Raw genomic sequence first — 24327 nt, 5'->3', positions numbered from 1 at the left:
CTCTCTTTAGGAAGTCTTACCCCAGGCTTTGTTTACATTTTACTGGCCAGAACTTAGTCTGGTCACTAGGAAATGTTATTTAGCTATGCAAAGTGCTGCATATTCGAGTTCTTTACTAAGGAAGAAGAGGAGTGAATATTGAAGAGGTAGCTGTCAGCTTCTGCTATAAGTTGTCTTCTGTGGGAGTTTTTATGTTCTGAATATTAGTCCTTTGTTAATTATATTCAGTGCAGTTATTGTCTTCTGATCTATGACTAGTCTTTCACTTACAGTTAATGTTTAGAAGGTTATAATTTTAACAGTTGAATTTATTAATTTTTAAGAGTTTATGCCTTTTGTAAAGTTTGAAATAATCCTTCCCTACTCTGACATATTCTCTTGTGTTTTCTTTTTCTTTTTTTTAAGATTTTATTTATTTATTCTAGAGAGGGAGAAAGCACGAGTAGGAGAGGCAGAGGGCTAGGGAGAGAGAGTCTCAAGCAGACTCCATGCAGAGCACGGAGCCTGAGGTAGGGTTCAATCACAGGATCCTGAGATCACGACCCATACCAAAACCAAGAGTCATACACCCAACCAACTGTGCCATGCAGGCGCCCCCTCCTATGTTTTATTCTTAATGTTTTGTCATTGGTTTCTTTTTTAAAAGATTTATTTATTCATGAGATACACACACAGGGGCAGAGACACAGCCAGAGGGAGAAGCAGGCTCCCTGTGAGAAGCCTGATATGGGACTCCATCCCAGGATTACGACCTGAGCCAAAGGCAGATGTTCAACCACTGAGCCACCCAGGTGTCCCTTGTCATTAGTTTTTTTACGTTTTGCTTTTCATTTTTAAATCTTAAAATCACCTAGAATTTATTATTATGTATAAGTAAATATCTGATCTTTCATTTTTGCTTATAAGTAGCCCACTTTCCTATGCCATTTATTGTATAGTCTAGTCTTTCTTCACTAATTTATCACATGTCATGGGTGTGTTTCTGGGAATTCTCTGCTCCTTTGTTTTTTCCTGTTCTACTATTTTTAAAAATTATGATAATGCCTTTATAAGTGTTCAAGTCTGGTTGTGTAAGATTCCTTTCTTTTTTTTTTTATAAGTTTTTATTTAAATTCCAGTTAGTAAAAAAAAAAATTCCAGTTAGTTAACATACAGTATAATATTAATTTCAGATGTACAGTTTAGTGATTTAGCACTTCATACAACACCTAGCGCTCATTACAGTGCACTCTTTAATCTCCATCACCTTTTTCACTCATCCCCCCTCCTTTCTTATTCTTTCTCCACATTTTTAATAGTTTTTTGAACCTCAAAGTGTTATTTATTACCTATAATATTTTATTAGTTTCAGATATACAATATAATGACTCAGTATTTGTATATACTGTGAAATGATCACAATTAATACCTATCACCATATATAGCTATTAAATCTTTTTCTTATGAAACATTTTAAGATCTACTCTCTTAGTAACTTTCAGATATGCAATAAAATATTACTAATTATGGTTATGATGGTATACCCAACATCCCCATGACTTACTTATTTTATAACTGGAAGTTTGTACCTTTTGACCCCCTTTTCCCATTTCATCCTCCTCTTCCCCACAGCCACCAATCTGTTCTCTGTATCTATAACAAGCTTGGAGGGGGATGTTTTTTGTTCTTTTGTTAGATTCCACATATACATGATATCTTTCTCTATAAGTGAATATCTTTCTCTGTCTCACTTATTTCACTTAGCATAATGCTCTCAAGATCCTTTTTTCCTGATTTTACTCTTTTTGGCCTTTTTCTTACATGTCTTGGGATCACCTTGTCATATTCTGAGATGAACCATAGGGTTCATTGGGATTTAAATTGGAATTGTATTAATTATTGTAGGTTAATTTGGGGAGACCCATATGTGTATTTTTAACTGCAGTTCTCTTACCAATTATGAGACGTATTCATTAGCGTCATTAGATGGGAACACTGACTTGCTTGGAGGTATCCTTGTATAGAAGTTTTCCAACTGATGCGCTACACAGGTGGGATTAGAAACCTGGTCATTTTGATTCAGTATCCTATTCTTTTAATTATAGGAGACTGGTTGTTTTAAAGGGATTTTTAAGGTAGGGTAAACCTTTTAGTAAGCAGAATGCAGTGTGCCATTGCTAAGTATAATTTTAAGATAAAGAGAGTGAAAAGAGATGTGGGAGGAAATGAGGTGGATGTGAGCAGAGAGCCAGTGGGACAGGTATGGGAGGAGGATTTAGATTTCAGCGAAAGTTGAGGGGGAGGGAATATTTTGTTAAGAAATTGGGAGAAGGTGATTGGAGAATATTCTTTTTGAAAAGGAAGCTACATAAAGGAGCTAATCATACAGGGAGCTTTCACTTTGGGAAAGTAAAAATAAGGTCATTTTCTGAGAGATTGGAGTGATGGGTATCGTGATATGAGAAGTTTGAGAGAAAAACAGACTTGGAAGGACAAATTTTGGGAATATCCTAGGAAATCACAAGAGATTATTAGGGCTCATCTCTCAATTTGTTTAGCGGAAAGGTCCAGTATCTGGAATTTACTCTGTGGAATGCTATGAAATATTGGTATAATACATTTAAATTTAGTAATAAAGTATATCATCATGTGTTATGGATTTAAATTTAATTTATGTAGGAGCGATGATAAGTTCCAAAAGTTTAAAAGTTTTAAATTTAATTTAAATTTAATTTAGGTAGGAGCAATGATAAGTTCCAAAAGTTTAACGAAAGATTATAGAGAGAAAACTAAAAATTGAGCAAATTCTTAACAAAATCTTCAATGAATGAATCAAAAACTACCAGTAAATGTGGTTTTAGGTAGTATACCTGTGATTTTCTAATTTGAACGTTAAGCCATGCTCTCTCTAAAAAATGAGAGAGCAGTTACAGCTAAAAAAATTCTAACTGTCAGCTCTGTGGCATGACTTCAGTTTTGTTTTCTACTTTTGTAGCTTGTTTTCTATCTGTAAGTCGTGCCTGATGTTTTCAATGCGACTTTGATACCTTTTTTTCCCATTTATTTATCCTGTAAATAATGATACTTAGAGTAAGCCAAGAATATTATTTGGATTTCCTTATTAGCCATCTGACAGAAATTAGTCTACTCAACTGTGTTTCCTCATTAGTACAAAAAGAGTCAGGTCATGGGCTTTTATGTCACACAGACTTAATATGTAGTTTTGGTTGTGATACTTTTTACGATCTTGGACATGTGATGATCTGTGAACCTAAGTTTCTCCATATGTAAAAAAGAGGAAATAATTCGTACAAGGATGTTGCTATGATTAAATGGGAGAGTATGTAATTTAGCAGTCTGTGTGAGGATTAATTGGTGCTATTGTTGTTAACCTTAATAAAAGTTGTTATAGCTGCCAAGGGAAAGAGTCTAAAGGCCTCATAGGATTTAGCAAGTGGGATTTCTGACTTTTTGAGGACAGGTTTAGCATGACAACAGAGAGACCAGAATGCAGTTAGTGGCAGAAATCATAGACTGTCATAATTATTCATGTGATTATTTGATTAATGTCTGTCTTTTCTGAGACTCAGAACTCTGTGAGGGTGGGAAAGATTTTCTGTACTTTTATATTCTTAGCTTCTGGCATGGTGCTTGAATTATAGTCAGTCCTCAGTAAATACTTCTTGAATAGAAATTATTTAGGCACTTTGATTCTCCCGACCCCCTCCCTTAAGCCCCTCATATTAAATATGTCATGTAGTCCATTTATTAGTGTGTTTGTTTCAAGTTCTAGCTTCAGATGCCTCTAGCTCTCTGCTACCAATGGTATTTCCTCTGGATGTTTTGTAAATTGAAGGTGGCCTTGGTAGGCTAGTGGAATGGTGCAGGCTGGTCCAGAAACACCAGTATATTGAATTAGGGATTTGAGAGCTTCAGGTTTCCTGCTCATGTGACTCCTTAGAAATACCTCTCAATTTTTCCCCTGACCATGCCTTTGTTTTCCTGAGGATACCCGGGATCGCTCACCTGTGTTTTCCTCTCTTAACATCACCATACTCTGCTACCATCTACTATTTCTTCAGGCTCTTCTGATGCATTTGACTCTACCTCTGAAGTGTGAGCTGTTTTAAAGCTTTTACTATTAGTTATAATGAAAGAACAGACAGTGCAAAAAACTCTTTTACTATTATTACTTCTTTACTGAAACCTTACAAACTTTACCCTAATGTCTGTATGGGGTGCTAGAGGAAGACTTTTAGGGGAATTTATTCTTTCTATCCCAAAGTTTTAAGCATAAGTCTTACATGGTACTGAGACACCTGAGTGTAGTTTCTGTTAGAGCCCTTGAGTCAGTTTCCACCTCTGCTTCCTACTTAACCTTGAGCAAATTGATTATTCCATTCCTCAGTTTCTTCATCTGTAAAATGGGGATACTATTAGTTTCTACCTCATAAGGTTGTTAATAGGATTAATGTGAGATTATATATCTGCATGCCTGTCCATTAGTTGAAAATAATGCCTTGCAGTGCTAAGTACTCAATAAATGTTATTGTTGTGTTGCCTCTCCTTTTGGTATGTGCAAGGCTCTAGGAATTTAGAGATGAGTAAAAGAAAGTTCCTGGTGTCAGAAAAGTGAGAAAAGGAGAGAAGGGGCAAGCAGATACTTGCAGTACATTATGGTAAATTGAATAGTAGAGATACATACATAGTGCATCCTACAAGGTGGTGAGATGGAGACATCATTTGTGTTCAGGCTGACTAGGGAAAGGTCAGGAAAGGCTGATGAAGGAGAGACTGAAGCAGAATTTGAAGGATGAGTTCTTATTTCCTGAGAGGAAGGAGTTTGACAGGTGGAGGTTCTATAGATCATAATACCTAGGAACTTTTAAGAGAAAAATGCATATTTTTGGTTAGGGTCCCAGCCTGCTAAACCTTTGGGGACTGGGAATCTGTTTGGGATTGTTTTCTTTGTTTTTTTTCTTTTGTTTTTAACAAAAGAGCTTCTCAGGACTCATCGATGCTCATAATTTGCTATGTGGAAACCATTGCCAAGTCATTTTCAAAAAGATTTAGAAGTTTTGGCTTTGGGAAACTAAAGTGAATACCATATTGTCATTTAATGAATCAATTGATGGTTTTATTGTTTGTATGATAAATGTTCAACCAGGTGGGTAAGATAAGCCAACTTTTAGATTATACTTCATTACTTAGGAAATCTGATATTTTATAAATGAAATAGCATTCTGTCATATTAAAGTTAAATTGAGACCAGTACTTTATTAAGCATGTGGATATCAGAGTATCCAAAGATTTTTAGCTTTAGGAACTATTTTTGTAGAATAACTGGCATAATTAATTATTTGCAAAATTATGTATGTGTACTGGGATGATGAGAAGAAAGAATGTTTATTTTATTTTATTTTATTTTATTTTATTTTATTTTATTTTATGAAAGAATGTTTAAATCAGAATTATTGGGGTAGTCTATAGTTGATTTGTATTCATAGCAGTAGGACATGTTGTAGTATTTATTAATATGCTGTTTTTGGGGTATAGTCAGCAGATATTAATGATGAAATATCTTATAAAAACACAAGCTTGTTGAATTAAAATAGTAAGAATGAAGAATTTGCAAATGGAAGGACAAAAATATTTGTACTCTGCAGAGTTAGCTGTTCAGAGTATTTTATTAATAAAGCCGTTTTCAAAAGACATGTTAAAGAATTTAATACAGTTCTTTTTTTTTAAAGATTTTATTTATTTATTCATGAGAGATAGAGGCAGAGACATAGGCAGAAGGAGAAACAGGCTCCCCACAAGGAGCCTGATGTAGAACTTGATCCTGGACCCTGATCCTGGGCCCCAGGATCACCCCCTGAGCCCAAGGCAGACAGACAGACAGACGCTCAACCACTGAGCCACCCAGGCATCCCAATACAATTCTTTAATGAAAATACTTTCATTTTTATCTAGAGAGCTGTAGAGGGTGCTGTATCATAAGGAGTAGCATCTGAACTGGTTTTAGCTAATTATAAGAATTCCTTTAGGCCAGACCATCAAAATAAGTCAAAGATTACCAAGCCGTATAATGAGAATCTGTTTTAGGTTCAGAAGAGTATCGTTATAGGAAAGTGTGTTAGAACAAAATGGAATTTAAAAACCTGGCAGACTATATATATAGAAGTTGTTTTTGTTAAGCCAGAAGTCTGGCTTTTCTGCTGATTAATTTATTATTCAGATAGGAGTTTTGTAAATTTCAAACTTTACAGGTCCCTATTATTTCTGGTTTAATGGTGATTTTAGAAAACTTGAGGTAAAATTATCTGATAAAACTTTTATTTTAAAGGATTGCTGTTAGAAATTAATTTTTAGTGACTTTGGATTTGGTTTCACCAGTGCTGAAGAATTTAGAGATTATTTGAACTTTGTCAAGTTAGGCGAAGTAATATATTTTGGAATAAAAAGCAATAAGTTAGCTATGTTTAAAAGATAAGGAAAATGTTAGGTAAGTATCTATCTTCTAAAATGTAGCAACTTTAAAGGATTCTCACCCAGAGTTTGCCAGGAATTTCTTCCATTACCCTGAAACCATATTTTAAATATTTATTATGAAGTTTTATACTTTATAGTTTTTTATGCTTTATAGTTTCTTTATTTTCATTTATTTATTTATTATTTTTTTAAGGTAAGGATTCTGTATTTTATTTTTTTAAGATTTTATTTATTCATGAGAGACACACAGAGAGAGAGAGAGAGAGAAAGAAAGAGAGAGAGGCAGAGACACAGGCAGAGGGCGCAGGCTCCATCCATGCAGGGAGCCCGATGTGGGACTCGATCTCAGGTCCCCAGGATCATGACCACGGCAGAAGGCAGTGCTAAACCACTGAGCCAGCCACTCGGGCTGCCCTTATAGTTTCTTTAAAATAATAAGCAGGAATTTGTCCTCCCATTACCCCCCCAAAAAGTGAAAGTATTTTCTTTTGTTGTGGGTTAAAGGTTTGCTATTGTTCAAGCTTTTTTATTAAACAAGTGTACTTTGTTTTTTTGTTTTGTTTTGCTTTTGTTTTTTAAACTCTCAAGGCACCACCTTCCATGGTTAATAATGAACAACGCCAGCATGCAGAGCACATATTCTTATCATTTAGGAAATCAAAATCACCATTTGCAGTTTGCAAGCATATTTTGGGTAAGTATTCACTTCAAAAATATTTTTGCAGAATCAATTCTCATTTCTATCTTGAATGTTAAGATATTTTAAATTCCTTTTAAAACAAGCAGGTTTGTATAGTTATAATTTTCCATTAATAATCACTATTCAAGTGGCTTTAAAGATATTCCATAAAAAAAAAAAAAGATATTCCATAAAGCCAGACAGAGAACTTTGTTTTTCCTTAGAATTTTCTTCCCCTAAATATAGTATTCAATAATTTGTTTTAATACTGACCATAACATGAAGGCTGTTAATGGTGGGGGGAAAATCTAATATATTTTTTAGTTGTTTTCAAGAGTCCTTTCACTTATAGCAAATATACTGTCATATATCATATCCTAGTGTTTTAAAATTATGATTATTTTTGGACGTTTCAACAGTTTTTCTTTTAGCTTTTTTTCTGAAAAAAATTTTTAACCATATAGTTTGTGCTCCACTTGCTTAGCAAATATTAGTTCTGTGTAGGTTATCACTGTATATTTTAAAACAAAGTGTTAATTTTTACTATTGTAAAAACGTTTTATTACTACCTCTTAGCTGGCATGTGTACAGAAATGCTCTTTCCTTTAAAAATAATTGCAAAAGTTACAATTCTTGTCCAAAAATGGTATTTTCTAAGAGATACACAGTCTTCTGCCTCTTAACATATTTTTAAATAATCAGAGATTTTATTGATTATTGTTATTTTATAACTTAATTATTGTTAGCTCTACTTATTGGAGCCATTTTTTGTAACCAATATACTCTGAGTTATCCTTGACCATAAAATTGATTAGTTGTGTATTAAGAACTAAAATATCTGATCTTTTATTCTTGTGCTTTTTGTGAGACTTAACTGTTAGCCACTAGCACTCTGATTTCCAGATTGAAATAGCCTATAATTAGCATTATGTTAAAAGTACTTTTCATATAAGGAATTATAAATGAGTTGTTAGATTGGAGTGAAAAGAGCCCTGCTGTGGATACTGTGAGATCTGGGCACCAGTGATGCCTGTTGCATGGTAACAACTTGAGGACGTCACTTAGCCTTCTTCTCATCTGTAAGACGGCAACATTGGGACCATTTTCCTTAATGGACTTGGTTGCCTTAAGCTGTTATGAGGCATGAATGTAGTAACATTTAAAACCACCTTCTAAACAGTAACATAAGTGACCCTATTACCTGATTTCAAAAGACATTTTAAAAATATGACAACCTTAAAAAATCTTCTGTTCTCTATTTGCAAGGAGCTAGCAGTGGTGGTGAAGGTGGCTCTGTCTCATTCAGGAGTTAGATCTTGTCATTAGAGGAATAGTTTTTTTTTTTTTTTTTTTTTTAGAGGAATAGTTTTAATAACCACTTTTTGATTTCTAAGTGAGGCAGTTTTGATCTTTTTTTCTTCTTCTTTTTTTTAATGGTCAGTTTTTATACTTTGGGTGAATTTGTTTCTGGCACCAAGAAAATTTGTTATCGTATGCCTATGGGGAATATTCAATTTAATGTTAAATTACAAGAAGCAAAACTAAAGATCACAATCAAGAATTTAAGGGAGCCTTCATCTTTACATCCTTGAAATTATTCAGCATTTAGAAATTAGATTTAGAAAACCATTGTATTAAACTATTCACCTAAAGTAATTTGAGTCTGATTTTTATGGCATATGCCTTAACTACATTAATTAGGATTCCATCATTTTCATCTGACTTTCTATGATAATCCAGTTATCATTCTGTATTAGTTGGGAAATAGTTGATCTAAGTTTGTAAGTATTTTTTTTAGAGTGTATTTGTTTATACGACTCTTTCCTTTTTAGAGTTTGTATATTTTATGAAGTACTATTGCTTTGTTATGATTTGAGCTTGTTTTGGTATACTTTTGCTTTCCTGATAAAAATTTCTAGAGAATAGTATTGCTAGTTCCCACTGTGCTTGAGACATTAACTATTTAAAAGGTTGAGTGCATGTATAATAAGCATAATCTAACCATTAATGTACTGCAAAGCCCTGTGTTACATTAATGTTTACATCTAAACTTCACAGAAAATCTTTCAGCTCCTTACTCAGTTGCCACCAGCACAGAAGGGTCAATTCCTCTAAGAAGACTTCTCATACAAGTGGCAGTCAATCGCAGTTCAGAATTTTCACATTCTTATTTAGCGTTAATATGTCATATTTATACAATGTCTGGGTGATATATTCTAGTAAAGGGGAGACGTTCTCTTTGATGCTTCCCTTTTCTGGCCTCTTAAAATTCTTCCTTCCCTCTTCTGTCTTAAGTTTTATTATGTTTCTTGTTTTTCCTCATTTCTTTCTCTTCTTATTCTTTTATTTTTATTATAGGTTTACTTTTCCACTCTTCTCTGTGTGTGTGTGCACGCACGCACATGTGCGTGTGCATGTTGCATGCCTGTGCATTTTATCAGAAGAGTACTTTTAGACTTCTTCACTTCAGAAGTCTTTGGCACTTAGGAATTTGCTAGTTTGGTCTGGTCAAATATGCATTCACAAATCCTGTGAGTTCTGTTCTTGTTAAAGTGATACACCCAGCCAGTGAGAGATTGGTTCCATACTTCTGGAGCTAACTTTGTAGCATTCTTCTATCTTTTTTTCAGGGGGGAAATGAATTTCTTTAATTTCTTATCTCAGAAATGGTTGAAACAAAACAAAATAAAACCTGAGACTTTTCTTGATTGGTGTGCCTATGTATTATTAAGCAGACTCTGGAGCTTCTGTTGCTTATGCTTTGGACAGAAGTCTTTAAGCAGAGAGGTGATTGTATGTAGTAGCTGAACATCTGGGACTCGATTACTATAGTTTTAGTTTTCTTTTGAAAATATTTTTTGAACAGAATGTAGTGCTCTGCCTCTCATTATATACTTCACTTTAACTTTCGTCTTCATGGCTCTATGTAGTTTCAGATGGCTGACATGATAGAAATGAATTTTATTTACATAATTATTATTAAAGAGAGTTTACTATGGTAGGAAGTGAAAGCTTACTGCTAAAGTGGCCTAAAATAGTTTGTTATCTAGACAGTGTCGTGGTCGGTGGAGAATCATCCTAAAAGTATCAGAAATTCTAGGTAAGTTGTGATTTCCTCATGAAGACCTTGCAATTTCGAGCATCTTTAGAGCGGAGAGCAAGAATAAGGCTTGTTTGTCCATGTGAAGTCTGATCTTGCTGGTAGCTTCTAGAGTTCCATATAGGATATGGAACATTTATATTACATATTTGTACATTTATATTATGTGTAAGTGCAGTTTATGAAAGCTACTCATAAATTTTATGAGAAAGTATAATTCATTAGGCTAGGAAAATTCCTCCTTTTAAATTTGGAATTTGGCTTTTCTTTTTTTCAGATTCCTCCATTCTTAGAGTAAGCTTCTTATGGGAGTAGTAATTTAGATATGCCTATTTAATATCAAACAGCTATTTAAGAAGGAGTTATCTTGGAAACTTTTTTTTTTTTAAGATTTTATTTATTTATTCGTGAGAGACAGAGAAGGGTGGGGGCAGAGACAGGCAGAGGGAGAAGCAGGCTCCATGCAGGGATCCCAACGTGAGACTCTGATCCCAGGTCTCCAGGATCATGTCCTGGGCTGAAGGCAGCACTAAAGCGCTGAGCCACCCAGGCTGCCCATCTTGGAAACTTTTGAAAGTCACTTGCCTTCTGCAGTTATTTCCTCCTCCATTCCTTGCAAAAAGGAGGAGAAGGCAGGAAGAATGGGTTGGATATAAGCACAGTTAGAAATAAGCATGTTTCATTGCTTATGAAAACGAGAAGGTGCTTGCTTGGTCTTCTCTTCATTGGCATATGCTCTTAGGGGCGGGTTAGTGTTGCTCAACGAACATTTACCAGCCATGTGACCTTGAATTTCTTCTCTTAATCTCTTGGTGCATCAATACTTTCTTCATCTGTAAAATGCAGGAAATGAATTAGATGATCTTTGGAATTGTATTTCCAAAATTTTGTGAGTCCCTAAGATTTTGCTTCTTTGTTAAAACCCATAGTTAAGGATTTTAGGTTTCTTGTCCCTAAAATTTTTATTATTTCAATAGAAAATGAAATTAGGCCATCAGTCATTTATTTTCAAGAAGAGGTTTATAATAAGATTACTTGAATTACTTTTATGAAGCAGTACCATATTTCTCCTTAAGTGATCTAAATAGATACAGCTAGTTTCTGTTTCAAATCCTCTTTTTTTTTTTTTCCTCTTTGAATAAAACATTCCCCCCCCCCCCCCTCGTGGAACTTTAAACACATCTTTTTATAATAGGTTTACATTTTTGGAAGCTGTTGCTTTATTTATTGATAATATTTTAAGGTTTTTAAATTTTTGTGAGTTCTGATTATCATCTTAATTAGAATTCATGTTAAAATAGCATTGGAATAATCAAACTTAAAAAAAAAAGTCCGAATTGGTTCCTCTTACTAGTTTTCATATGTTCAAAACTCATATGTAGTAGTCTAAATTGATTGGAATTTTGTAGGTATACCTTTTCTCATGCGTTTTTATAACTAATTGTGTCAAGATCACTTACAAGAGTTTTAAATGACCTAAGTTTGAGTAGGAGAGAAAATGATGTGCCTGACTATATCTTCATGCTCTTCTGATAAATTCTTGAAGGTGCCATTCTATGCCTAGAGTTAATTTCTCATGGCTTTCAGATACTCATGTCTAGTGATCTGGCAAATAACCTGCAATCTAATCATAGACTTTTTCATGGATTTCATGTGATGGTTATTTTTTAGAACTTCAGAAAATTTCTACTTTTTCTTGACTTCATTTTGACTGTTTCTCCCTTTTGATAATGCTGTTTGGAAACCAATTGTAGTACTGGTGAAAGAAAGAAAAAATAGAAAATTAAAATATTTCTTACATATGTTAATTTTCTATGTTTTCTTTCCCTCCTGATTCAGTTTTTAGTTCAGAAACTATAATTTGCTAGTTAAGGCTGGGTTTTTCTAAGTGTAGCTTTGGAATTTTACTCAGTTTGATCAGTATTGCAATCAGAAAATTCACAAGAACTTCTCACCTTGTGTAAATGTGACTTAATTTCTTTTTTTTAGCATTTTGAGAAATGTAACCAGAAAGTGATTGTGTTTATTTCTGAACTTGCTATTGGAGATGGGCCATCCTGCTGAAAGCTTAATCACTTAACAAATATTTTAACAGCATGGCTCATCCCAAATAGTAATGTTCAAAGACTAGTTTCAGATATTTTGTAGATATGAAGCTCTATTTTGCACAGGGTGAGAATCTCTTAGGAAATTTTCTGATTGCTTTATATTTTTATTTTTATTTTTTTTAAAGCTGTGTTATTTTTTAGTTCTTCATGCTTTGGAAGTAACAGTTGAAGAGAGGTGAGGAAAGTTTGTGAAAATTGTGATCGGTGATTAGCTGCCACCTGCCTGGGTGTCTTCTGAGAGGAACTAACCTCTTTGTGGTGCTAGAGCAAGGTCACTGGATTAAAAAAAGAACAGGTAACCATCTTATTCCTTGTCTGAAAAGTTCTGTTTTTAAATTAATAAATGCAGAATGTTCAAAGGAAGATGAACCGCTGTTTAAAGAAAATTTCTAATTTTCTCCTCAGAAACAAGTAAAGTGGACTATGTCCTCTTTCAAGCTGCCACAGCCATAATGGAAGCAGTTGTCCGAGAGTGGATTCTCTTGGAAAAAGGTAGCATCGAGTCACTGCGAACATTCCTTTTAACCTATGTCTTACAAAGGCCTAAGTAAGTATGTGGTGGAGATACTGCTAAAATACTTCTGCTGTGCTTTTTTTAAACTTTTTTTTCTTTATTGTAATGATATATGTTTATGGTTAAGCTCTGCTTGGGGCTTCTATTTTAAAAACACACACACATGGTTGTGGATTGCTTTTGGTACTTAATGAACTACTTAAGCTTATGGAACTACGTCTTGTTTCTTTGAAAAGATTATTCTGGATGTTAGGGTTTTTTGTGTTGGTTTAGTTCCAAAGATTTTGGTTATAAATAAAAGTTGATCTTGGACTCCAGAGAAAATCCTTTGTATTTCTTCTTTTGGTACTTGGTAAGTATTATAAGACATAGGTGAGTATCCTATGACAGGTGAAGAGGGAAATCTAAGTACCATTAACAAACCAAGTGTTTGGTTTGTTATCACTTGGTTCACATCACTTGGTTCTATATATATATGTATCATTTGGTTTTATATATATATATATATATATATAATCAAGTAAACTGGTGTATATATTTATACACACACACACACACACACAGAAATGTACATTAATAAGGTTGTAGAAGAGAAAGCACCAAATTCTTTTAGTAGTGTCTTTTGGAAAATGGATCAGTTTTCAGAAATAGGGTAAAAGGAAGTTTCCTTTTTGTGTTATACCATTCTATTATTTGAACATTTTATAAGATTTGTACATTCATTGCTTATATGATATATTTTTTTAATATGAAGAAAATTGTCAGTCACAGAACTTTGGGGAGAAATTCATTTGCTGGGATGGCTGGGTGGCTCAGGTTAAGCGTCTGACTTGATTTCAGCTCAGGTCTTGATCTCAGAGTCATGAGTTTAAGCCCTGCCTTGGGGTCCATGCTGGACATGGAGCCTACTTAAAAAAAAAAAAAAAGGAAAGAAAAAGAAATTCATTTATTACTTACCTTTTTTTTTTTAAGTCCCCAAATACCAGGTCTTCTTTTAGGAAGAAGCAGTGCACATTGTGTGTATGCCATTTGTGCAGTTGGACAATTGAATACTTTTTGCGTAGATGTTCATTTCCAATTCAATGAAGAAAACGTTATGTAATCAGAAAGGCTAATAATTAGGAATGTGTTGGATGGCATTAAACATGCATAAAGCTTTAAAACTAAAGCATACCTTGTTCCTACTGATTATTCACTAACAGTCTCTGAGTTCATAATGTTTAATAATAATTATTAACATGAATTTTTTTTTTTTTTTTTTTTACTAACATGAATTTAGCACACAGTTTAGCGCTAGTTGCTTTACGTATAGAAGAATGCATGAGAGAAAAAAGGCAAGATATACCTAGCCTATAAACATTACAGGTGTAAAGGGTAACGTTTTCTGTAGATGAGTGGATACAGATGTAGGTAAAGGGAAGGTTTGGCTTGGAAACCAAAAAAACTGTTTTTTCCAGTTTTAATAGAATAAGGAAAAATTGATCGGATTTCAAATCTTTCTCTTCTTCATGCTGGTTTTCTTCTTTATTTAAATTTGAATTTGTTGTTTGATGAGGCCATTTGATGTGTGATGTGATACTGGCTTGCCTGGAGCTGCTCATTGAACCCCCACCTTCCCCATATCGGAACCACTGAACTCTGGAGAGTTCGGTAAACTTAAATGTGTGGTTTTGATTGTGTTTGTATATGTGCGTGGGTGTGATCTCTTGTATTTTCCAAAATAGTCTCATTCTTAAATAATTTTCACATTATTTCAGAAGCTACTTTAGAGCTGATTATAGAGTTCTACACTGAAATAGTTCACTTATATATTTTCTCCCAAACTCTGTAAAAAACTTTCAGCAAATTTGAAAGAAGAGTACAGTGAACACACACATACTTTTTTCCTAGTAGGAGCTTAGTTAACATTTGTCACATTTGATTTCTCTCATCTATGTGCATTTCCCCCCGAACCACCTGAAAGTAGGCAGCAGAAATGTAATCTAATTCTCATTCTGTATTTTCATTTCCCTAGTTGTCTGAGTAATGTTATTAATATTCTTTCCTCCTTTATAGGTTATTTGATCCAGGATTTAACCATAGATTATGTGTTGTATTTAGTTATGTCTCTTTTAATCTAGAATAATTTTACCCTTTTTTGTTTTTCATGACACAGCCAATTTTATTTTATAGAATTTCCTACAGTGTGGACTCGAGTCAAGTGAAAATTGTTGGTATACTGCTTAGATAACATATTATGAATCTTACTTTCATAGTATTGTATATTTCTCATTTGGTCCACAGAATTTTTTCCTCTTAGTTGGATAAAATTTGCTTAGTCAAATGGAAGTTGCACTTGATAGTATGCAGAGTGGTTGAGAAAGGGACTGTGATTTCCACTTCTGTCAGTCTGTGTGCAGGGGCAGATTATTTACCCTCTTTGTGCATTAGTTTTTTTAATTGTTATTACTTAACTATTAGAGTTAATATTTGTTTTATTCAAAAGATAGTTGTGAGGATTGAATGTTTTAATTTTTGTGAAATTAATTTATAGGAAGCCTTGCATATCATAAGCACCAACAAATGTTAGCCATTATTATTTATTTTCCTAGTAAGTTAATTCTTGCCAATCGGAGTTCCTTAAAAGTAGCTTTATGGAAAAAAAAAGTAGCTTTATGGAGGTGCCTGGGTAACTCAGTTGGTTGAGCATTAGACTCTTGGTTTTGGCTCAGGTCATGATTTCAGGGTTGAGGGATCAAACCCTGGGTCAGGCTCCCTGCTTAGCAGCAAGTCTGTTTGGAGATTCTCTCCCTCTGCCCCTGCCCCCACATGTGCATGCACTCACTCAAATAAATCTTTTAAAAAATAAATAAAGCTAACTTTATGTACATTTTTTAGTAGTAGTTAGTGTATTTGAAATTATTGTGTGTCCCCCTTCCCCCTTCCCAAAAAATAGAAAAATTCACTTTGGTCAGCTCCTGTTTTTCCACGTAATAGAATTTCTGCATTTATTTGTTAATGAATATTTCAAGTCTATTTGAAGGAGTATTTTTCACTTTAGACTTGACATAGACTTGTTTGTTTGTATAAATGTGTAGTAAATGCCTATTGTGTGTTGTGGGGAGCCCTCTTTGGTAATGTCGCACTCTCTGAAGAAAGTGGCATCACAATCTTGGCAGAAGACATTGACATTTAGAGACCCAGAAGTGCATGGGCATGAATTTAAGATTATACTAGTACTGGTTAGAGCAAGTGTACGAGCAGGGTGAGGGGCAGAGGAAGAAGCAGACACCCCCCCCCCCCCCCCCGGCTGATCAGGGAGCCTGATGTAGGGCTCGATTCCAGGACCCTGGGATCATGACCTGAGCTGAAGGCAGATGCTTAACTCACTTAGCCACCCAGGCGTCCCCAGAATTTCTTTTAATTGTTAGAATCATAATCTGGCTCTTAGTGAACTGACTTGCATCTATTGAATACTGCCTGAATCAGCTAACACTTATATAGGACTTAGTATGCACTGGGCACAGTTTTAAGAACCTTTAATCCTAGTAACAGCCCTGTTACTGTTACCTCCTTTTAATAGATGAGAGAGCTTGAGGCTCTGAAACTCTCTTGCTCAGGGTCACCTAGCCAGTAAATGATGGAAAGCAGAATCAAATCTGAATCTTACCACTCTAGAAGCTGTGCATAACCAGTAGGCTCTACACTATCCTCAGATAGAAGCGGTGTTTTAGTTGCTTCAGGCAGTGAGAAATTTGGGAGTATTTTTATATATTAGATTCATGTAAAGGTTTTCATAATGATTTTTATGTTTTACAGCCTCCAAAAGTATGTTCGGGAACAGATTCTATTAGCAGTAGCAGTAATTGTAAAACGAGGATCCTTAGATAAATCAATTGACTGCAAAAGCATTTTTCATGAAGTCAGCCAGTTGATAAGTAGTGGCAATCCCACTGTGGTAAGTGTGCTGTCTGTATTTATAAATATTTACAATTTTTTATTTTGTATGAGACAACATAACAACAGTAATGATATCTATATTAAAGAACAAGTACACAGTGTAAGAATCAAGCAGTTATCATTTGTTCATGTTTTCTTTTAGTCCTTTTTTATATTTACATACTATAGATAGAGTGACTTTGCTTTTTCATTTGATTTTGTTTTTACACATTGCCAGTGTTCATAATCATCATTTTAATTGTATAAAATACTATAAGCTAATACACTGTAATATTCTTAAACATTTCTTTTATATTGAGCATTTTCCCTCATTTAATAAACTGATAACTACTATTGATAATAGAAATGTTTGAATAAAATATAAAGTGACATGTAATGTAACAAAAATTATTTGTTGCTATACTAATGGGTTGAGGTATATTTTGGCCGCTAGGTGATAACTGAAGAAATTTGAGAACCCTTGTTTTTGATCAAATTACTATGGGGAACCTGTTTTTGCCCCTTTCAGTGTCTTGTCTACCTTTTGAGAACTAGTCATGCCTAGAGAGTGATTGGTGGTAGCCATTCTGTCAGAGGCAGAAGGATTGGAGTTGGTGTTAGTGATCAGCTATGATCCTTGGTTAGAACTTTTGACTATTATCAGCTGAAGGGTATTGTGAAGGAATTGGGATTGTTAATACCTGGCTCTTCTGATTTTCAGGTATTAAATCTTAAAATATTTTGGATAGTTTTTTCATTATACCAATTTCTTTAATCATTTGGAAGATACCTAGGTGAGGCTATGCACCTTACAGCTCCTTTTGAATTACTTTACATCTTCAGTGGCCCCTCAGTGAATAGATTTTAATAATTTGATGGTTTGAGATTAGGATGGAGGTACATTTCTGGAGGGCTCTACACATTGTGCCTTACTTTCCATAGTATCTTGGATCTCCTGCCCCTCAATCTCTTACCGTAGGCAGATGCATACTCTCCTCTTTGCCTTAGCCATCTGTCCCTGACTGGCTTGGATCCCCAGTGTGATGTACCAGGGTCTCAACTAAAGGACTGCATAAGCAAGTTGTCAGGACTTTAGAACTTCCTCTACATACCCGAAGTATGTTTTATTTTTCCTTTGGAATACACCAGTGGTCGTTTATCTATTCTCTTTTTTCCTTATCAACTTTATTGAGGAATAATTTACTTGTGTTACTGTATCCATTTAAGATGTACACGTCTATGAATTGTGACAGTTATGTATGAACTGCCACCACAGTATAGATATAGAACAATTTTTGATCAAGAGTACTGCTCTCCAATAGAACTGTGTTGATGCAAATGTTCTGGATCTGTACTTCAGTATGTAGCCGCTACACCAGACATGTGTGGCTTTGAGCATTTGAAATGTGGCTGGTGTGACTGAGGAACTGAGTTTTTATTTTTTCTTAATTGAAATTCAATAGTTACGTATAGTTTGTGGCAACCATATTGGACAGTGCAGTTTTAGAGACTTTGATAATCCAAAAGTCTCATTTTATATTTGTTTTCACTTAATCTTGGTATTGGAAAGTTTAATTGTTTACACAAAACTGACAGCTTCAAAAATGTGCATGTTTGAATCATTGCATTTTATGAGTCATTTTGGCTTTGTTTTATGTAGTGAGAAGCTCTCGAAAATAATCCTCAAGATTCTATTTAAAATTTTTGGATAAAAATGATTGGGATGCTGCTTTTTACTTAGGTTAATCTTTATACTTTACCAGTCTCTGTTGGTACACATGGTCTCCATTTCTGATGATGAGCTTTGCTCTTGTCATGCTGATGCCTCAGAGTTGCCTACATTAGTTGTGTAATGATAATCTTGTTATATGCAATGTTTGTTAATATTCGTTGCCCAACTAATGGCCATGTGTGCAATCCAATGGTGGCTGTCAATTGATGTTTGAAGGAAAAACAAGTGGAGACTATAACTAGCCAGAGGTGGTAGGGAAGGGGTACCTGCACTATGATGTTTATAGCAGTGTTGTCTACAATAGCCAAACTATAGAAAGAGCCCAAGTGTCCATCGTTTGACAAATAGATTAAGAAGATGTGGTATGTGTGTATATATACATACAACGGTATATTACTCAGCCTCAAAAAGAATGAAATCTTGTCATTTGCAGCAACATGGATGGAGCTAGAGTATATTATGCTGAGCAGAATACGTCAGAGAAAGGTTTCACTTACATGATTTCACTTGTAATTTAGGAAACAAAATAGATGGACATATGGGAAGGGAGGAAAAAAGAGACGGAAGCAAACCATAAGAGACTCTTAACAATAGAGAAATGAGGATTGATGGAGGGAGATTGTGTGGGAGATGGGCTAAGTGGGTGATGAGTACTAAGGAGGGCATGTGTTTATGATGAGCACTGGGTGTTATATTTAAGTGAGGAATCAGTGAATTCTACTCCTGAAACCAATATTATTGCACTATATGTTAAGTAAATAGAATTTAAATAAAAATTTGAAAGAAAAAAAAGTACAGAAGTTTTGGAACTGAGGCTGCTACTTAAAAATGTTATCCTAGCCTCTGCTGCTCTGAATCAAGTTATTTTTCATATTTTAGATTCTACTTGAGACATACTGTTTTCATTTGCTAATCTGCAGTAAAGGAGTCCAGCTCATTGTGATTGACCAGGATTTAAACTTTAGAATATTAACTAGTAATTCTAGTATCTCTATGTTTATGACTAATGCTTTTTCCCTTGTTGGTTTGGCGATCATGTCAGCTGGGATTTCAATATTAAGGTAGAATCTCTGTGGCCTGGCCTCATCTCCCACAAGTAGCTTCTTGGCTCCAGATACCGAAGGCACAGGATCAGGAGTCCCTTGCCTCTCAGGAATGAACACATTCTTGGGAATTGTCTTCTTCTCTTTCTTTCCCCTTGGGTAATTTGACCCACCACAAAAAGTATAGTCCCAATCCAACCTGGCATTTGGATCTTTTTGAGCTACTGAAATAACTCATGTTCTAAGAATGATTGGAACAGATGTAACTGTTTAGTTAGAGAAGATTTTGCTTTATTCACAGTGTATATATACTCTGAGAATAGTGGATAAGTTTAATATCCTCATGAAATACTCCAAAACAAAGTTTTTTTGTTTTTTTAAGTTGAATTTCTACTAACAGGGTTAAGAACTTTTATAGTAGTAGGCAGTCAGTAGTGGGAAGTAGAATTTAATTTCTCGATTGCTGGATGAATTTACTTTGGTGACTACACTGAACATTAAACTAGAAAAGTAAAAAAAAAAAAAACTAGAAAAGTACTCTTACATTTATATGGCAAGTTAAATACCCACCCTGCCACCGTGTGGCCATCCCTATTTGTCCTTGCCTGGCAGTGAACCTAGCTCATTTGGCAACTCTAAAAAAAATGAGTTACAGACCAGTAAAACATTTTCTTCTCTCTTTATTTCCTTCTGAGATTGTTAAGAATTTGTGGCAATGCTATAAGAATTTACTTAAGATTTTCGTAATCTCAGAGACAAGAATATCAGCGGGAGGGAGGATATACTAGCATGATAAAATCAGAACACTGAAACTTTATAAGAGTAAATTTAACAGCTATTTGAAAAGAAGAGATAACTGGTGATTTTTTATAGATGAGTTGATCTCATGAATTATTATGTTTTACTAACTCGTCATACTTCTTCCATCAACCTTCACTGGTCAGAAACTGTATGTAGTCTGGCTTTCCCACTTCCTTTTTATATTTTTTGGTGGTGCATTCCCTTGTACTAAAGTACATGTTCAAATAAGCTTAGGGGCAATATGGTGTAATAGAACACTGATTCTGATTTTGGATTCACATTTAGGCTTAAATCGCAGCTCAGCCATTTACTACCTTACTACCTTGTACAAATTATTTACCATCTCTAGGACCGGATTTACTAATAATGTTTGTAAAAAAAAAAACAAAACAAAACATCATAATGTCCATTTCTGGGGCTTCCCAGATGAGAAAAGACAGTATTAAATACATTTAGTCAGCATTCAACAAATGTGTGTTTTTTCTTCCTAGTAGTTTAACACTCCTTTGCTTATATATAGAACTTTGGGACATATACGTCATCTCTTTTTCTGTCAAGTAGGATTTTAAGTATAGAAATCAGAAGAAAGTATTTATGCTTTTATTCTTGAGTGGAAACTAATTGTGTATTTAGAAAAAAAATACTGGTAACCAACATGATGACTTTCCTTTAAATACTTTAAGAAGTTGAGCAGCCCAGGTGGCTCAGCGGTTTAGCGCCGCCTTCAGCCCAGGGCATGATCCTGGAGACCTGGAATTGAGTCCCACATGGGTTCCCTGCTTGGAGCCTGCTTCTCCCTCTGCCTGTGTCTCTGTGCCTCTCTCTCTCTCTTTCTGTCTCTCTCTCTCTGTATCTCATGAATAAATAAATAAAATCTTTTAAAAAATAAAAGTTTCTTATAGGGACTCCTGGGTGGCTCAGTGGTTAAGCGTCTGCCTTAGGCTCAGGGCGTGATCCTGGAGTCCTGGGATTGAGTCCCACATCTGGCTCCCTTCAGGGAGCCTGCTTCTCCCTCTACCTATGTCTCTGCCTCTCTCTTTGTGTCTCTCATGAATAAATACATAAAATCTTTAAAAAAAAGTTTCTTATAGTTGTTTACAGATAGTTTTATGGAAAAATATCTAATTCATAAAGCATTTCCTAAGGAGATTGTATTTTTTTTGAATACAGTCCATTTTCCAGGTATCATGATGTATTCTCAGTATAGTTGTGTTTGTACAGTTATTAAATGATAAGTTGTTTCATGCATATCTTTGTAGACAGGCTGTTTTCCTTCTGTGGTTATAAAGGTTGCTGTGGTTACTTCATCTGTTTGTAATAGTATCAGACCCACTCTACTAATTTGAAAGGGATAGACATAGATACTTTACTTCCTAAGGAAATTAGCTAAATTTTTTATTTTAAATTAATATTTAAGCTAAATTTTTCATCTGTTTCATGTTTATTTCCTTTGAAAGTAGTAGGCATATATTAAGTCACTTTTAAAGCTGTTTAATTTAGCGTTTAAGCCTCCTGTCTTCCTCTTTGCCATGCTAGAGAGAAGTGGGTGAGAAATTCACTTGTCTACAGCAGTGCTGCCCCTGGATGTGATAGCCAACCTAATCTCTCTTATCACAAGTCTCATTGATGTTTGCTTAGAAGAGCAGCTGGAAGTCTGCTTTATGTATGGCAACCTTTCATAAAGTTTATTCTTGGTAATAAATCTCCTGGGGTAAGAGCCAGGCTATTATAAGAGACAATCCTCTCTCTGAGCAAGAGTATTTTATTTTGTCAGCTGGAGTTAGTGTTTGAATATCTTGTGCTTAGGACAGTAAGCTGGTGAGTAAGGCAAGCTCTCAAAGGGTATTTTTCACTATCATGAAATTAATGGCTTTCACTAGAAATGAGAACGCTGCTGTAGGACTTGTAATGTGAAGACAGCAGTTATTTACGTTGTTAGTGAATTAACTTGTGAGTTTTTAGTACTTCAGTGAAAGAAAACATTAAAACTCATTTATAACCTTGAGACCTCATTGAATTTTCTATTTGTTTTACATATTTAAATTTTCTTTTTGAAATGTATCAACTGCTAAAAAATAGTGAACACACCATGTATGCATTTTCCACTTGCTTTTTGTTAGTATGATGTTAGTCACAGATGTAAATGTTGATTCGTTAATCCAGCTAAGATTTACTGAGCATCTGCTATATTGCTTTAATGATGCTTTAGTTGTAGCTTTCTTTTTTTAACTGATAAGTGATCTTGTGATTTTAATTTGATGGAATGTAGATAATAGTCAAGAAATGGGACCAAAAAATCTAAAATAGATTGTTGTTGTTAATAATGATAAAAATACTGTTGTCATCTTACCTTATCAGATCATAAGCTGCCACCTATATACATAATACTTTTACACACATCTAATTTGAACATTTGGACAGATCTATGAATTAAAAAAAAGGTTGTTAACCCTTTCTATAGATGAGAAAATTGAGGCCAGGATAGATGAAGTGATTTGCCCTCAATTAATTACCTGAAGTGGTATATCTCTTAGAACCCAGGTTTTCTGACTCCTCTGTCAAAACAATAAGATTCTTGTATTAGCCACTTGTAAGAGTCCTGTAGAGTAATTTAGAATTTAGTTTGGACATAGTTTTAATATTTGGTTTCTAACTTGTTGCAAATAAAAATTGATTTAGAGCTACTTGTTAGTGTAGTCAGATTGCCAACAGCAATGAGTGATAGACACCAACAAAGGATGGTTGAGAAAAACTGAAGCAAACATAAATCAAAAAGATTGAGCTCTGGTGCCTTTGTCAAAGGGTGTAAAACCTCATATGTTTCAGTAGATTCCAAGTATTCACTTTTTTACAATATCATACAATAATTGCCTTAGAAATAATTCATTTGGAAAAATTCACATGAAGGAAGTTGCATTAAAAATGTTTGCTGATTGCATTTGGATATTAACTTAATTTTCTATGATCTTGGATAAATGAAGCATTGTTATGTTAACCTCTAATACTTCTAAGATTTGTACTAATGGTATTTTATGCTGGTTTAATCACTGTTAACTTAGAATGACAGTCTTATAGTATACTACTTATCAGTTAACTTTGATCTGATTTCGTTGAAATTCACCACTCTCAATTATTTACAACAGATTTTGTTTCTGGCCCTCTTAAGTATCAGAGCCTACTACAGAAATAATATCTAGCCCTGACTATGTGACAAAGGGCAAAGAGGCAGCACTTGAAGGTACTGATCAGTAGAGGGGGAGTTAAGAGGTAATACACTTGGGATAACCATTGAGACCTGAAAGTCTGAAACAAGCAGACAGGAACCTTCTACAAGGGTAAGAAAAACAAAAACTTATGATCTGTCAGAGGCAGATTTGATGCTTTTCCCTCCCTTTCTTCTTTGTCCTGAGAAGGAGCTATTGTCTTTTCCCTGTAGGATTTCACTTTTGGCTTGCTTTCTTAGTTACCTTCAGCAGTGCACTGCATCTACTATGAAGGTAACTTGATTTTTTAATGAGATTTAATTGATAATCAAATACCAGAAATGAGTAAACATGTTGGGAGATGAGTCCTGGCCACAATGTGATACGTGATCTGTGAATAGGGAGAAATATTGTGTTGATATGTGTAGAAGTGCTTTGCTCTCTTACTGTATAATCACTGCTTAATTAGTCATCATTCTTGAGGAATTTCTATTAATTAGGTACCTTTGAACCCTGGTGATATGGTATATTGAATGTTTATAATGTTAATCTCAAATCCTTACAGGGATTCCAAATTAAGGAGCAGTTAAGCTGATACCTTTTAATGATGAGACTATCTTGCTGAATTTTAGTTCTTTTAAAGCTGATAGTTTTAGGTAGGTTAATACTGGAATATTTGGTTTCTGATAATACTTGTTACTATGCTGCGTGATTAATATATTTCTATGTATTTCTTCACATAGTAATTTGAGAAGAAA

At 34.5% G+C, this 24327-nt stretch overlaps 1 protein-coding gene across 2 annotated transcripts in view; it reads left to right on the top strand.

The window, feature by feature from the left end:
- The window catches only part of XPO4 (exportin 4), a 121040-nt gene that overhangs the window by 23517 nt on the left and 73196 nt on the right, over positions 1 to 24327 (top strand). Inside the window, exons 2-5 of one of the 2 annotated variants that reach the window (XM_072719809.1) lie at positions 7060 to 7165; positions 12500 to 12653; positions 12764 to 12905; positions 16671 to 16809. In XM_072719809.1, the coding sequence (XP_072575910.1) occupies positions 12811 to 12905; positions 16671 to 16809 (234 nt within the window). In that variant the 5' untranslated portion in view covers positions 7060 to 7165; positions 12500 to 12653; positions 12764 to 12810. The remainder of the gene's footprint in view (positions 1 to 7059; positions 7166 to 12499; positions 12654 to 12763; positions 12906 to 16670; positions 16810 to 24327) is intronic. The other variant, XM_072719808.1, reaches the window with a different exon arrangement.

Source organism: Vulpes vulpes, chromosome 9 (assembly GCF_048418805.1).
Source record: "Vulpes vulpes isolate BD-2025 chromosome 9, VulVul3, whole genome shotgun sequence".
NCBI classification, from domain to species: domain Eukaryota; kingdom Metazoa; phylum Chordata; class Mammalia; order Carnivora; family Canidae; genus Vulpes; species Vulpes vulpes.
The sequence above is the reverse complement of the archived record's forward strand: the minus strand, read 5'-3'. Positions and strand labels throughout refer to the sequence as shown.